The 13,582-nt window shown below is 52.7% G+C and overlaps 1 protein-coding gene across 1 annotated transcript in view; it reads right to left on the reverse strand.

Moving 5' to 3' along the window:
• Positions 1 to 314: 314 nt before the first annotated feature.
• SH2B2 (SH2B adaptor protein 2) overlaps positions 315 to 13,582 on the reverse strand; it is an 81,519-nt gene continuing 68,251 nt past the window's right edge. The window contains exons 6-9 of the mRNA XM_075904411.2: positions 11,953 to 12,138; positions 10,715 to 10,908; positions 4,776 to 4,947; positions 315 to 2,182 (exon numbers count right to left, since the gene is read on the reverse strand). Of these exons, the coding sequence (XP_075760526.1) occupies positions 1,869 to 2,182; positions 4,776 to 4,947; positions 10,715 to 10,908; positions 11,953 to 12,138 (866 nt within the window). The 3' untranslated portion in view covers positions 315 to 1,868. The remainder of the gene's footprint in view (positions 2,183 to 4,775; positions 4,948 to 10,714; positions 10,909 to 11,952; positions 12,139 to 13,582) is intronic.

Here is a 13,582-nt window from a genome sequence, read left to right on the forward strand (position 1 = left end):
TGGCCCTACTGAAAATGAGGCTCCGTGAGCATCTCCAGCTGGGGACACACACCCCTCCCCCCGGGAACCCTCGCCCCCCGAAATTACTACTTGAGAATTTGGGCCAATGTCATTGTATCTGATTGAATTTGCCAAAAGGGGCATTTGCAATTGTGTTCCTCTTACCAATGACAATAGACTATAAAAGGATTAGCCCTGACTGAGATGAACTTTCATGTTAGTGTATGTGCATGTCAGAGAGAGAGAGAGAGAATCTGCATAAAACACTCATGTGCCCACTGACAAATTGGGGGAAGTTGAGAGAACATAAACACAAATGATCAGGGGACGGATTTAGAAGGAAATACTAACAAATCCACAAATACAGGCTGGCAAAAAGTTGACAGGGGCAGGGCAGATTTGACTCCACCCTCCAAACAGTCATAAAATTTAAAAAACCAAGAAGGAAAAGGAATTATTGAGGCTACGTCTTCCCTGCAAGTTTTTGCTGCACAAAGTATGCGAATGAGGGACTCATTAGCATAAGTTGCAACATCATTAGCATATTTTCTGCCATTTCTTTTTGCGCAAGGGGTTTTTGCGCAAAAAGAAGCAGTGTAGCTGCTTCCGTTTTGTGCAAAAACCCTGGAGAGGCATAAGGATCGGGGGTTTTGCGCAAAACGGAAGTGGCTGCACTGCTTCTTTTTGACCAAAAACCCCTTGCACAAAAAGAAACAGCAGAAAATATGCGAATGATGTCGCAATTTATGCTAATGAGTCCCTCATTAGCATTTTTTCTGCAGCAAAAAACTTGCAGTGAAGACGTAGCCTGAGAGTGGAGCCCATGGCTGCAGTGAGGAGCAAAAGGATAAAAATGAAAAACGTGGAAAACACGGGCTGGCTATGAGGAAAATCTTTCTGAGCGTGCGATGCATTAGACTCTGGAATCATCTCCCTGGGGGAACGGCAGAAGCCCCAGAGTTTGGGACTCAAGTGGATACTTCCCCCAAAGTTTCCTGCAGCAAACAATCCTGCAATAGCAACGGAGAGGGACTAGATAGCCTGATAGGCCTCTTCCATCCCTGACTGATGTGTGCGCGGACGCATGCTCTGTGCTCACAACAAAACGACCTCAGCGAGCTGTGTCATGTGCAAGGTCATCTCAAAAATATTACTAGCCTGTGGTGGCTTGTCTGCGGAACTCAAGGTAATTATCCCTAAAGGGAAGTAACCGTTTGAGGTGACCTTGACTAGGTTCCAACTCTGGCAACATCTAATCCTCTCCAGCAAGGAAACGCTAGGAGATGCTGACATTGTTGCACAGCTGAGGGAAGAACGATATAAATCAAAGCCATGGATTCCTACTGCAGGGGAACCCCTGCATTGCTCCTAGACCCAAGCAGCCAGTGGAAAGTCCCAGTTAGACAGCAGACAATGAGGGGCCAGCAGGCGAGTTTCTGTAGGAGAAAAGGGAACAGACACAAGCTGAGAAGGGCAGAGAGCGCGCGCTGCTGGCCCTAGAACAGGTCCCTAAATGGCACTGGCCTCTTTGGCCTTCTGAGCTCGGAGCGCGAGCCAGATCTAGGGCATGGAGACAGTTGCCGGGCTGTCGAGTGGCTCATCGTTCAGACGGTTCTCCGAGCTGCGAGGGGGTGAAAGGAGGGCCTCGGTCCATTGCTGGTGATGGAAGGAGCTGGCGACTCTCGGCTGGCACCAGTGAATCGGACACTGAAGCAAGGGGCCTACCAGAGAACTGACAAGAGAATGGGGACAGGCCGCTGCTTTGGGCCTTGGCGATATGTAAACATCCCCGGGGGAGAGCCAGGGGTCAGGCTCCCTTGGCAGGCAAGGACGCCCCCACGGAGGGCTGGCCTCCGCTCTGTGACCCCTCAGTAGAACGAATACTGGTTCTCAACCGCCCTGGTCCTGCTGCGCGAGCTGTCGCTGTCGTGGTAGTCCTCCGCGCTCACGCTGGGCGACTCCAGCAGGCGCTCAGTGCTGTTACTGCGGCTCCGGGCACTGAGGGTCCCCTCCATTCGGTGGTACAGGGGGTGGCTGGCGGAGGAGGAAGAGGCGACAGCCCCCTCCAAGGGCGACACGGGCTGGAAAGGGCCTGGCACGAAGCTGGCGAAGTAGTGTTGAGACAGAAGATCGCTCCTGCAGGTGGGCTGTTGGGAGGCAACAGGCGGGGCGGGGCTGGCATCTGCACGTGAAACACAGGAGAGTTACACACATCAAAGTGAGCGTTTTACAAGCGGTTCGGTGCTGGACCGGCAGAGTTCCCTGTCCCTGGGGCACAAACAGCACAGGAACCCTACACAGCTCTGCCAATAAGCTTTGCTCTCACGTGGTGCTTGTCTTCAGAGGGATGCATGTGCTTTACACAGGTGTAATTGTCCCCAAGTGACAGGTAGGGAAACTGAGGCACCCATGGGGTAGTGGAGGGGATCTTGCCCAAGGTCACCCAGCAAGCCACCAAAAGTCAGGACTCCAGATCTGCTGCAGATCTTCCAACTCCTCGACACTAGGTGGTGCGGTCTCTCCTCCACTCAACCAGCTGAAATCTGGAGCCAAGTCCTGAGAGTGGCCATGCTGCACTGGGCATCAGAGGAAGGGCAGAACACTATGGGATGGGCTGATCTATTGACGAAGGAGCTAGCTCGCCATCTCTGCCCATCTCGGAGCACTTTGCCAACTCCGGCTCGGCCTCACCGCGCCCGGCCAGGCCAGGCAGCAGGCAGGATCCCACAGAAAGTCAGCAGGAGAGCTGAGAACAGGCTCCCGGCCGGCTGAGCCCCTCTCCGGCATTGGAACGGTGAATCTTTGCTGCAGATGCCCTGGGGGGAGTGTTTCAGATGCCAGTGCTCACATGCCATGAGCTACGTCCTGCCCCTCCCAGGCTCTCACGCTGCCCCATGGCAGGACATGGAAGAACTCGGCTCTCAAGGGGGTCTTGGCCAGTCTGCTGCGTGAGGCCACACGACCCTCATTGCCTGAGGGGTGACTGCAGCTCTGCACCCTGCCTTGCAGACCCCCACGGTGGCTCCTTCTCCCCCAGCACAAGGGCACAGCTGGGGTAGCCCCGGGCTGCGTCAGCCTCCCTTGGAAGCCCCTTGCTTGCTGGCACGCCAGGGATCCAGACGCTGGAATAGCTGATATGCTCCCAATGGGAACGGGGGCACAAAGATCTATGGGAGGGTAGAAAGTGGCAGCGCTGAGACTTGTCCCGTCTATCCCCGACTGCACACGCGCTCTGCAGGCCTGGATGGGAGGTGGGGCCTGTCGCCCCAGCCCTCCCATCGACCCGGGATGGGACCTGCCAGAGGATCAGGGCCAGCGCATTGAGGAGACCCCATCTCCCACTGCGGTGGAACCCCTCAAAGCTGGACAGTAGTTGGTGCAGGGCTCCGGGCAGCATGTCCCCATCTGAGGGGCTGAGAGGCAGGAGGGGTGACAGCCCAGAGGCGTGGGGACTCTGCACAGACCTGGTGGCTCCACAGAAAACCAGGCAGGTCTTGGGGGAAAAAAATCAAGGGCCTTGGAACTCTGCCTCTGCAGACAGCAGGAAACCCGTCCGCCTGGGGAGGAACTGGGAGACAACCCTCGGCTTCAGGCTTAAGCTACGGAGGGGAGCACTGTATCCCACTGGGCCCCCCTTGCTGCCTGGGATTGCTCATTTGGGGACTGGGTTTGAAGTGCATCAACCCTACTCCCATTTGGAGGCAGCGTGGCCCCATGTGATCACACCCCCTCGGGGCAGGAGTTCCTCAGGGCTGTCCCGCTGTTTGGCCCCTCAGGCTCCTGATCAGGCCCCGGACACGCTGCCCACCATGAGCTGTACCTCAGCCCGCTGGGCTCCCAGGTAATAAAACCCTTCCCATGCGGTGCTGCCCAACTGCATCCCAAGTGACATCACGCTCCCTGCCTCATCAAGTATGTGCAATGGCACGTGCCTCATCCCCTGAGAAAAGAGCCCACAGCTCGTGGGGACGGATACACACAGATCGCTACATCGGAGGCAGCACCCCTAGTGGTTAGAGCAGGACACTGGGTATTTCTAAGGCCCACTATGCAGGTGAGTAGTTATAAGCAAGGACAGAACTTGGGGCCTCTGGATTCCAAAGCCTGCCCCATTGCTCCATGAGCCAGGCTGTTGCAGGATTATCAAGCGCTCTGTGCAGCCTGGCGACCACTAGAGGGGGCTGCATGGTGGGTTTCTATTCTAATCCCTTACTGCGTGGCTCTGAGCACGTAGTAATCCTGCCGACTCTCAGTTTGTCTGTCTATAAAATGGGACAATAGTCACAGACCCTTTTTCATCAACTGCTTCGTGATCCCTGCATGAGAGGTACCAGATGCAGTGAACATTCCCTCTGGAAAACCACCCTAGCCCATGTCAAAGGGCACCAGCCTGTGAGGCCAACTTGGCTTTTCTAGCCGGAGTATCCTGGATGTAGTTCTTTCTGGAGCCAGACACTACCATTCCTGAGCTGGCTGGGGGTCAGACGCACTCCAGGGCCAAGCGCAGTGCTCCCAGCCCCGCTCCCCGCGGCCTGGCAACACGTTAGACTAAGCAGCACCACGTACTGCAGGGGAAAACACAAGAGAGTCTTTTTTTCCTTTTGGATGTGTTCAGGAAACTTGGTGCAAACATGTTACTCTCAGAGACGGCCCTGACCCCGCGTCCTAGGATCATATCCGGCTCCGAGCTCTGGCACATCTCCAGCTCTCCTCCAGACACCTTGGCAGCCTCCCGTGCCCCATACGAAGGGGGCCGTGTTAGCCGTATGACCTACCAGACAACGGGCCCTGCGCCACGACGTAGCTGCGGAGAGTGATGTCGGCGGAGCCGCCGGACTCCAGCGGGATGGGGTGGGTGTGGAAGTGCCGCAGCATATCGAAGATGGTCTGGAACCAGAGGTGCTGCACATGGCACTGTCCAGTCTCGTTCAGGGACAGCCGCAGGTGCTGCAAGAGAGGAGCGCAGTGAAGCAGACAGGCATGCCAAAGGGTCAGGCTGCGACAGCATTAGTTCTTCCCCAGCCAACGCTCGTCTCTTGTTTCCATCATGCACCCAGTGGAACGTTTACAGCTCCCCCAATCCAAAGGCTACTGGTTATCTATCAGCAAAACCGTGTTTTTTCCGCTTCGCTAGCAATTTGGCTCAAAACAGGAAGATCTCACGTTTCAGGGCATTGCACATGACACTGATTGGCTGCCAAGCAACAGTTGCTATGACCCATTCAGAAACCATCTGGTCAGGGAAGCAGGTTACTAGCCACATGAAATAGACTCTTTGAGAAGATGGGAAAATAAAAAGCAAAGCACCTTTACAAAAAATCTGCACATCCAGCAGGGAGTTTCTACCCAGTTACCGTTCACTCCCACAGGCAAGCTAACAAGCAACTGAACTGCAGCAAAAGCCATTTGTGGGGAAATCAAGGGCCATGTGCCCTCAGTTACCATTTTTTGCAGGGAATGGCCTGTTAAAACGAACCCCTTCAGGATTCACACACAGCACGAGTAAGGCGAGTGCATTTCACTTTCAGCTGCCAGGCCACAGAACTGTGCAGCCAGCACCAAAGGGATAAGCTTGCTCTCCACGAGAGATTAACTAGCAGCATCACCTGGGGAGAATGGACACCTCTTCACTAGAATGTGGATGCCTGCAAATTATTCCTATGGAGCCTCTCAGGCTGTCTGAGACTATGTCTACACAGCAGCGTTATTTCGGAATAAATGACCAGGGCTTGCTGAACCGCGGTGAGCCGTGCTGTCCGGCGACCTGCGCATGTGCAGATCGTTCTGTGCATGCGCAGATCGCCCAAACTTGGCTCTTCCGGGTTGTAATCTACTTGCCACGGGCGAGTAGATTACATAGTTTGTCGAGCCCTGTAAATGACGTTAATCTGAAATCACAGAATCATAGAACCATAGAGCTGGAAGAGACCTCAGGAGGTCATCAAGTCCAGCCCCCTGCTCTAGGCAGGACCAATCCCAACTAAATCAACCCGGCCAGGGCTTTGTCAAGCCGAGACTTAAACACCTCTAGTCCGCGTCTTCACAGCAAGCCGTTATTTCGACATAATGTCAAAATAATATCAAGTTTGAGGACTTCTTGCTCCCACTCCTGGAGTGTGTCTAGACTACATGGCTCCATCGATGGAGCCATGTAGATGAGTTTACTCAGCAAAGGGAAATGAAGCGGAGATTTAAATAATTGCTGCTTCATTTACATTAAAATGGCCTCCGCGCTGTGCTGATCAGCTGCTTGTTGGCACAGCGCGGGAGTCTAGATGGGCATCTACCGACCCCAGAACCCTTTGTCGTCAGATCCTTTATGCCTCGGCTGATTGGCACAGCGCGGTGGTCATTCTGATGTAAAGGAATCGCCGCTTCATTTCTCTTTGCCGAGTGAACTCATCTACATAGCTCTGTCGACGGAGCCATGTAGTCTAGACACACCCCTGTAGCCTTCATTGTACGAGGAGTATGGAACGTCAGAGGAAGAGTGCTCGACTTCCTGCTGTGTAGACGGTGCCAAAAGCCAAAATAAGCTATTTCGACTTGAGCTATGCAATTATTTCAGCTTTAGTCCGGCTTTGTAGACATGCCCTAAGTGTTTAGAGTGATCAATGCCAAGCAAAAACAGAACAAAAGGGAGTGATTTTAATCCAGTGATCTCAAAGCACTTTAGTAAGAGAGCTAAGTATCAGCCCAGTTTTGCAGAGGAGCTGCACAGAAAGGGGTTGAGTAACCTGCCTGTGGTTGCTCAGTGAGTCAGTGGCAGTGGAGAAATAGATTGCAGATCTCCAGAGGTGTCCCCTGATCTATGCACTAGATCCATGTTCTTCTGCTGGGATCCTTTCTCCCACAGGACAATTCAGCCATGTCAGCCTTTCACTGGGATGCAGGCTATCTGGCTGCTGATCCATGGCTGCGGCTATGTCTACATTGCTGCTTTTTAATCGGAAAAAGGTACGTAAATTGGTCCCTTTTTCTGATAGTTTTGTCGGAAAAGGCCTTTCCAAATTTTGGCCCGTCTCCACTGGGCCAAATATCAGAAAAAAACTCTTTCAGAAGAGCCCTTCTTCCTCATGGCACGAGGAAGACAGGGCTTCCAAAAGAGCAAGTCTGCTCTTCTGCAAAAGACATCGGAAGAGCAGACGCGATCCCTACTACAATGAGTGCGAGAAATCAAATCTTGTGAGACAGAATCACCTAATACAGAAGTGCTCAACCTTTCTTCATTCGTGGCTCTAGGAGCAAAAAAAAACCCAAAAAACAAACCCACGGGTTGCACTCTGCAGACCTAGTACATGCTTAATCTGGGGCACATGATTCATACTCTGCCTAAAAAGGGGTCTGCATTAGACACACAAAAAGCCAACCCGCCAGGCAAGAACAAACAGGCCTTATCTAAAAAGAAGAAGAAGGAAAAAAAATAAAAGCAGGCCTTGCTCTGATCTTTCTATTGTGACATTCCTGGCAGGCTGGTATGGGGACAGGGATCTGCCAACATTGTTTCTTTTCAAGCCTTCCTGCCTTTGCAGAGTACAAGCACGGTCAAACTTGCGAGATTTCCACTGCCCAGCTTGGCATTCGGAGTGGCCAGACTGAGAGACCTAGATGGCAGCAGCATTTCTTGCAGTAGGGGGCTAACTCCTTCTGGGGACTGAGCCCGGAGACTAAGCCATGAAGGCTACTGGCAGAGTGGGTAGTTTGGGGTCGCCCAGGGCAGTGTTTCTCTGCCTTTTTTTATCAAGTACCCCTTTTTCAACAAAACACAATTATAAGTGCCCCCCATACCTACAGTTTTCAGACACACATTTGTTTTCTACCATTGCAACACATTTGTTTAAACAACTTAACCGTAGCCGGGCGGGCGATGAAAATGTTGGGTGTAAAAGGTACAAAAATAATAAAGCGCTGGAAAGCTTAAAACAAACATTCAGTTTTCTCCAAATGTCAGCTGTGTTGATGTGTCCCGCAGACGTCTCTCGAGTGCCCCGAGGTACTTGTACCGCTGGTTGGGAAACACTGGCCTAGGGCATTTTACACCTTCTTCAGTAGAGCGGATCTGCCAGTGCCCCCTCTGGCAGCATCCTGAGCCAACACTTCCTCCTGCACTGTAATCCTGCAGGGCTGTTCTCCACGTACCCCCCACCCCCTCTGTCAAGTGGCTCATTCACTCTCCCCTAGCAGCACGGCTTCCCACGGGCTCCTTGGACGGCTCTAGCAGGCGAACATCCAGCTTCCTTCAGAGCCCCCTTTGTAAGGGGAGGGGGTGGCAGCCACAGCATCCTGGGAATTCCAGTTCTGGCAGCCATCTGACAACCCCTTCCTCGCTTTCAATCGGCTGCCAAATGTTCATATTGCTCTCTGGATACGTCTGCCCTGCAGCTACATGTGTAACATGCCCAGAAATACTGAGGTACAGCTTACAAGGGCACACCGAGGAGGTATCCGTGTACTAGCTTAGTTAGAGCTGGCCACTGAAGACAACCACAGTGCTGTGGGTGACAGGATGGGCCAATGGCCTGCATATGGGCCTAGGTCTTGGATGCGATGGTGTCAGAATGGCTAGCCCCTCCTGCTGCCTGCACTCCAAGGCTTGGCAGCCTGATCAAACTAAGCTAGTACACGTTTATCTACTCAATGTACCCTTGGTACTGGCTCGCAGATCAGTATTTCTGCATCTGTTAAAAGGTGTCAGTGTTCCACCCCAGAACTAGCTGCATTCCAGTGATGCTGTGCTGATCCCTGTTCATCTCATAGTTCTCCATCTTCTCTTCAGATACAAGGGTGCTGCTACCACTGAAAGTCAGGAGAGCTTTGTCTAGAGAGTCTGTGGGCAAGGCTGATGTGCAGTGTTACAGCTCGATACATGGGGGAGTCTATTCCTGACCCTGCCATTGGCCTGCTGGGGGACTTGAAGCAAGTCATCGCCCATCTTGTGCCTCAGTTTCCCCATCTGTAAGAAGGGGGCAATGATACTGACCTCCTCTGTAAAGTGCTTTGAGATCTAACAATGAAGAGAGTGAGATACTCGTACTAGTTTGTGGAGTGCTTCCTGTTCTGGTAACCATGCAGATCTCTGGATGAAAGGCCATGCACATGTTAGCTTTTTTCACTCCCCCTCAGGGAGCACAACACTAAAATGATGGAGAATCACTGGGAGATGGATGGGATTTCTCTTCCCTTCCTGCCCTAGTTTGTTATGTGGCGGTGGCCATGTGTTTTAAACAGCTGCTATGTTCCTCTGCAGAGGTGGCGACATTTCAGCAACAGATGGAATGGATCCTTGGCCATCATCCTCGCATGAAAGATGGTTTCAAGGGCAGAGGGCAAGGGTCATTTGCATTTGGGGACCTCGGCAATCTCACCAAAGCCCCATCAATAATGACCCTGTGACGTAGGGGGGGTACCTTGCTGGTTGCTATGCTGGGCAGTGGGTTGTGAGTGACCTCCACTGGCTGCTGGACAGTCACTCACAACCCACTGCCCAGCATAGCAACCAGCAAGGTACCCCCCACTACGTCACAGTCCCTTCCAAGCATCTTTTCAGAAGTCAGCAGAATATCTTACTTCAGAGCCCCGCAGTAATCAGACAAGCTCCCTGACAAAGCTCCCTGTCCCATTCCCTGCCTGCTACATGTCACTGAGACGTGGAAGACAAACGGGAGAACTAGCGAGTATTAGTGTGTGTAAGGGTTAAATGTCTTGGAAAATGCGACCATGGTAATGGGGCACAGCACAGGCAGACCCTGCTTCTATAGATTTACAGGCTAGTTTTGATTCCTCCTCCTTGCTCAGGATAGAGGAGCATGCAGCTGTACCCAAGATGTAACTTTGTAATGCCTCTGTGTTAACAATGCTCTCTTCCTTGTGCCTTTATCTGCCCTGACATATACATTCAGGGTCACATCGCCTGTATCCTTTGCAAGTTGCTGATTCACAGAGTTTTGTGGTGTGAGACCTGCCTACATCAGCTAAAAGCTGTAAACAGTAAACGGATGGGTGAAATTATATTCATCACTGAGACTATGTCTAGACTGCGGGCTTTTTTCGGAAAAACCTTTTTTCGGAAGTCATCTTCCGAAAAAACTTCCGAAAGAGAGCATCCACACAACAAAAGCGCATTGAAAAAGTGATCGAAAGATAGCGTCCACACTGAACGGACGCTATCTCGCATTTAAGCTGTGATTACTATGGACGGAGTGGCTATCAGGGCACCTGTGCTTTTTCCTCTTCTTCCGAAAGAACTCCCTCTTCCCTGTCAGAGCTCTTTCAGAAAAAGGCTTCGTTCTCGTAGAAAGAGAATTACCAATGCCGGAAAAACTCCTCTGTTCTTTCGGTTTACTTTCAGAAGAACGCGACTGCAGTGTGGACGTAACTCAGGTTTTGTCGGAAAAACGGCTGTTTTTCCGACAAAACTCTGTAGTGTAGACATACTCGTAGTTGTAATTAAGCATTATGGGGCATTCACATTACTAAAGTAGGTCTTAAAGGGTCAGGCAATTGACAGATGTATTTATGTACTAACTAAGCTAACAAGGTGGAACTTGGGGTTCATTTGTTGCTCACTCGCATCCCAGGCAAGCCAGACCCAAGACATACTCAAAGACCAGTGAGAAAGGTGCCCTGTTATTCCATCCACCTCTAGGCCAGCCTGTTCTCTTCTAACAGTGAGTTTTAAAACCAGCGGAATCATCCGCATCACAATGACACTTGCCTTTGCTTTCCCCTGGAAGTTAAACGTCAGCACGTATTCGCCTGGTCGAGTTTCACTCTGCCGAATGACAAATAGACCGTGACTCCTGGTCCCACCAAAGAGCACCAGCTGGGCAGCTTTGATCCGTGACAGCGTCCCGTGGAACCAGGGGAAATCTGAGAGGTTGATCTCCACGTCTGCCTCGCTCTCCTCCCCTGGCACAGTTGGGAAGGGGTAAAAGAAAGGCCGTTTAGAGAGTAAAATGCATGTTCGTCTTTAGCAAGGGATGGCGGCAGCAGGGAGTAGGCTGCAGGGCTCTGGTAGAAGTTCTGGCGATTCCAGCCGGCAGCGGGACCAAGGTGTTATGCTACACATGCTGGGAAGATGAGGTCTGAATCGAACACAGAGGAGCGTGTATGTCTGAAATGCGCCCCTGTGTAGCTATGCAGACTCGCTTCTGGGTGGCTGAGCTACTCTACTCAATGGAGGAGTGGCCGGGCAAGGCAGAAAAATGTTTGATGGGTAGCAAAGGCAGGTTAGGAAGGAGAGTTTGTAGACAGGTCGCACCTCTATGAACTGGGGATCTCTGGCCCGGCAACATCCATGGGCCAGCAGAGCCCCGGGGCAGGAGAGCCAGTTCCTGGGAGCCCCATGCATGGCAAGGCTGGTGGTAGAGGGGCTGGAACCGTGGCAACCCAGTGGCAGCAGGGAAGCCAGGGTTGGGGCAACCCAGCTGGGACCGGGGCAGCCTGACCGGGGCTGCATGCCAGCCTGACAGTGGGGCAGAGCCGCAGCAGTCCAGCAGGGGAAGCCGGCTGGGGCCAGGGCCGCTGAGCTAGGGCTGAGGCAGCCTGGCTGGGACCAGGACAACTTGGCCAGTGCCACATGCAAGGTAGAAGTGGGTGCACTCATCCCTTCCTGCCTGCATATCCAGCCCACCATCACCACCTCTTCCTCCCCAGCTTTATTCCTGAGTCCATCATCCCAAGGACATCCACCCCACAAATCGGCCCCTCCCCGAACACCTGTCCCTGTTAACATCCCTTTCTTTAATCCCCCCCTTTGGCCCTGCCTCCTCACATCTTCCTCCTTAGTCAGAACGCGGAAGTTCTGCTTGGTGCTTGCTCAAGAAAAACCCACATTTCATTTCAATGGGATTTCCCCCTTTTCTTTTAGCAAGTGTGTCACATGAAGCAAGTCAGCTGGAAGGTGGCTAACCTGGCTCCTGCCCCCCAACCCTCTTGGAGCCCTGCAGGTACCTGCTAAATGACTGCTGAGGGTTGGCGACTCTAGAGTCTGCAGGAAGTTTTCCAGTGGCACATGGGCCAGATGTTCCCCAGAGGAGTCCCTGGCCCGGCCATGAGGGGCTGAGATGACAGTGGCAGCAGCTGGGGCGGCCGGGTGGCTGGCGAGCACGGCACATCGGTCAGGAGTCCTGTGCACGCCTGAAAGGAATGCAGACATCAATGGACGAAAGCTCAAACCACAGGGCCGGCCCTGGACCCACAGGATCAGTGCGACCCCCGCAGCTTTGGTCTCTTCCCTTTGAGGGGCCAAGCCCCCCCACTTCAGGGTAAGCCACACAGCCTCCCAAGAGTGACCCTCGGGGGCTCCCGCACTCCTGCTTCACACACCGCGAGTGTAGCTCAGCAAGTCCATCCGAGAGCCACACCTGGTTGAGACGTGCCCACCCCTTGGCGTGTATCTACCTCACCAGTATTTACAGGGACTCTCAGGCAGTGTTGTCAAAACAGGCGGATTTCTTAGCCACCTGGACCGCAGCGGAGAAAGTTCCTCACCGAGGACTGATGAACGCACAGCACGGCCTGGCTAGCCCAGAGCCCCAGCCCAGCTGTCCTCAAACTCCATTTTCCCGCTCTGCCTCATTCAGGCTCTGTCTACACTGCAGGTATTTGTCAGCAGAGAGTATGCTAATGAAGTGCTCATTAGCATTTGTCACGCTGTCATTTGCATATTCTCTGCTGATGCTTTTTGCGCAAGAGGTTTTGCGCCAAAACAAGCAGTGTAAATGGGTCCGTTTTGCGCACATAATACCCTTTTGCACAAGACCCTATATGCCTCCTGAGGCAAAAGGAATCTTGCACAAAAGGGGTTTTTTGCAGAAAACGGACCCGTCTACACTGCTTGTTTTTGCGCAAACACCTCTTGTGCAAAAAGCATTGGCAAAGAATATGTAAATGATAGTGCAACAAATGCTAATGAGCACTTCATTAGCATACTCTCTGCTGACAAAAACCTGCAGCGTAGACATAGCCTCAGCCTGCCCTCCTTAGCCCATTCCCGTGTGAGAGCCCCCAGGTTCCTCAGGAGCCAACAGTGTACCCCCCACTTGACACCTTCCAGCCCTTTGACCTCAGGTCGGGGTCTGTGCTCAGCTTCCTGGCTAAGAGGTGGGGGCGCTCCATCTCCCTCTGGGTCACTGCTTCCCTAGGTGCGTTTTCCACTGAGACAGGGTTGACCAGTGCCAGGGTGCTGGCTTCAGCCAGTCCCCACCCACACCCCTCTTAGCCTCAGAGCCAACTTAGTCCTCCCTCCTGCCCCCACTCAGTAGCCATACAAAACTTCCAGGGACCGAACAGGGTGTTACAAGGAGCAGGGAGATAAATTATTCTCCTTAAGCTCTGAGGCTAGGACAAGAAGCAATGGAATTACACTGCAGCAAGGGAGCTTTAGGTGGTTAAGCGCTGGAATACATTGTTTAGGGAGGTTGTGGGATCTCCATCACTGGAGATTTTTAAGAGCAGGTTAGACAGACGTTTTTCAGGGATGGTCCAGATAATGCTTGGTCCTGCCGTGGGGGCAGGGGACTGGCCTTGATGACCTCTTAAGGTCCCTTCCAATTCTATGATTCTTTATAGGGGAAACTGA

Source organism: Pelodiscus sinensis, chromosome 21 (genome assembly GCF_052426305.1).
Source record: "Pelodiscus sinensis isolate ZL-2025 chromosome 21, ASM5242630v1, whole genome shotgun sequence".
NCBI lineage: Eukaryota > Metazoa > Chordata > Testudines > Trionychidae > Pelodiscus > Pelodiscus sinensis.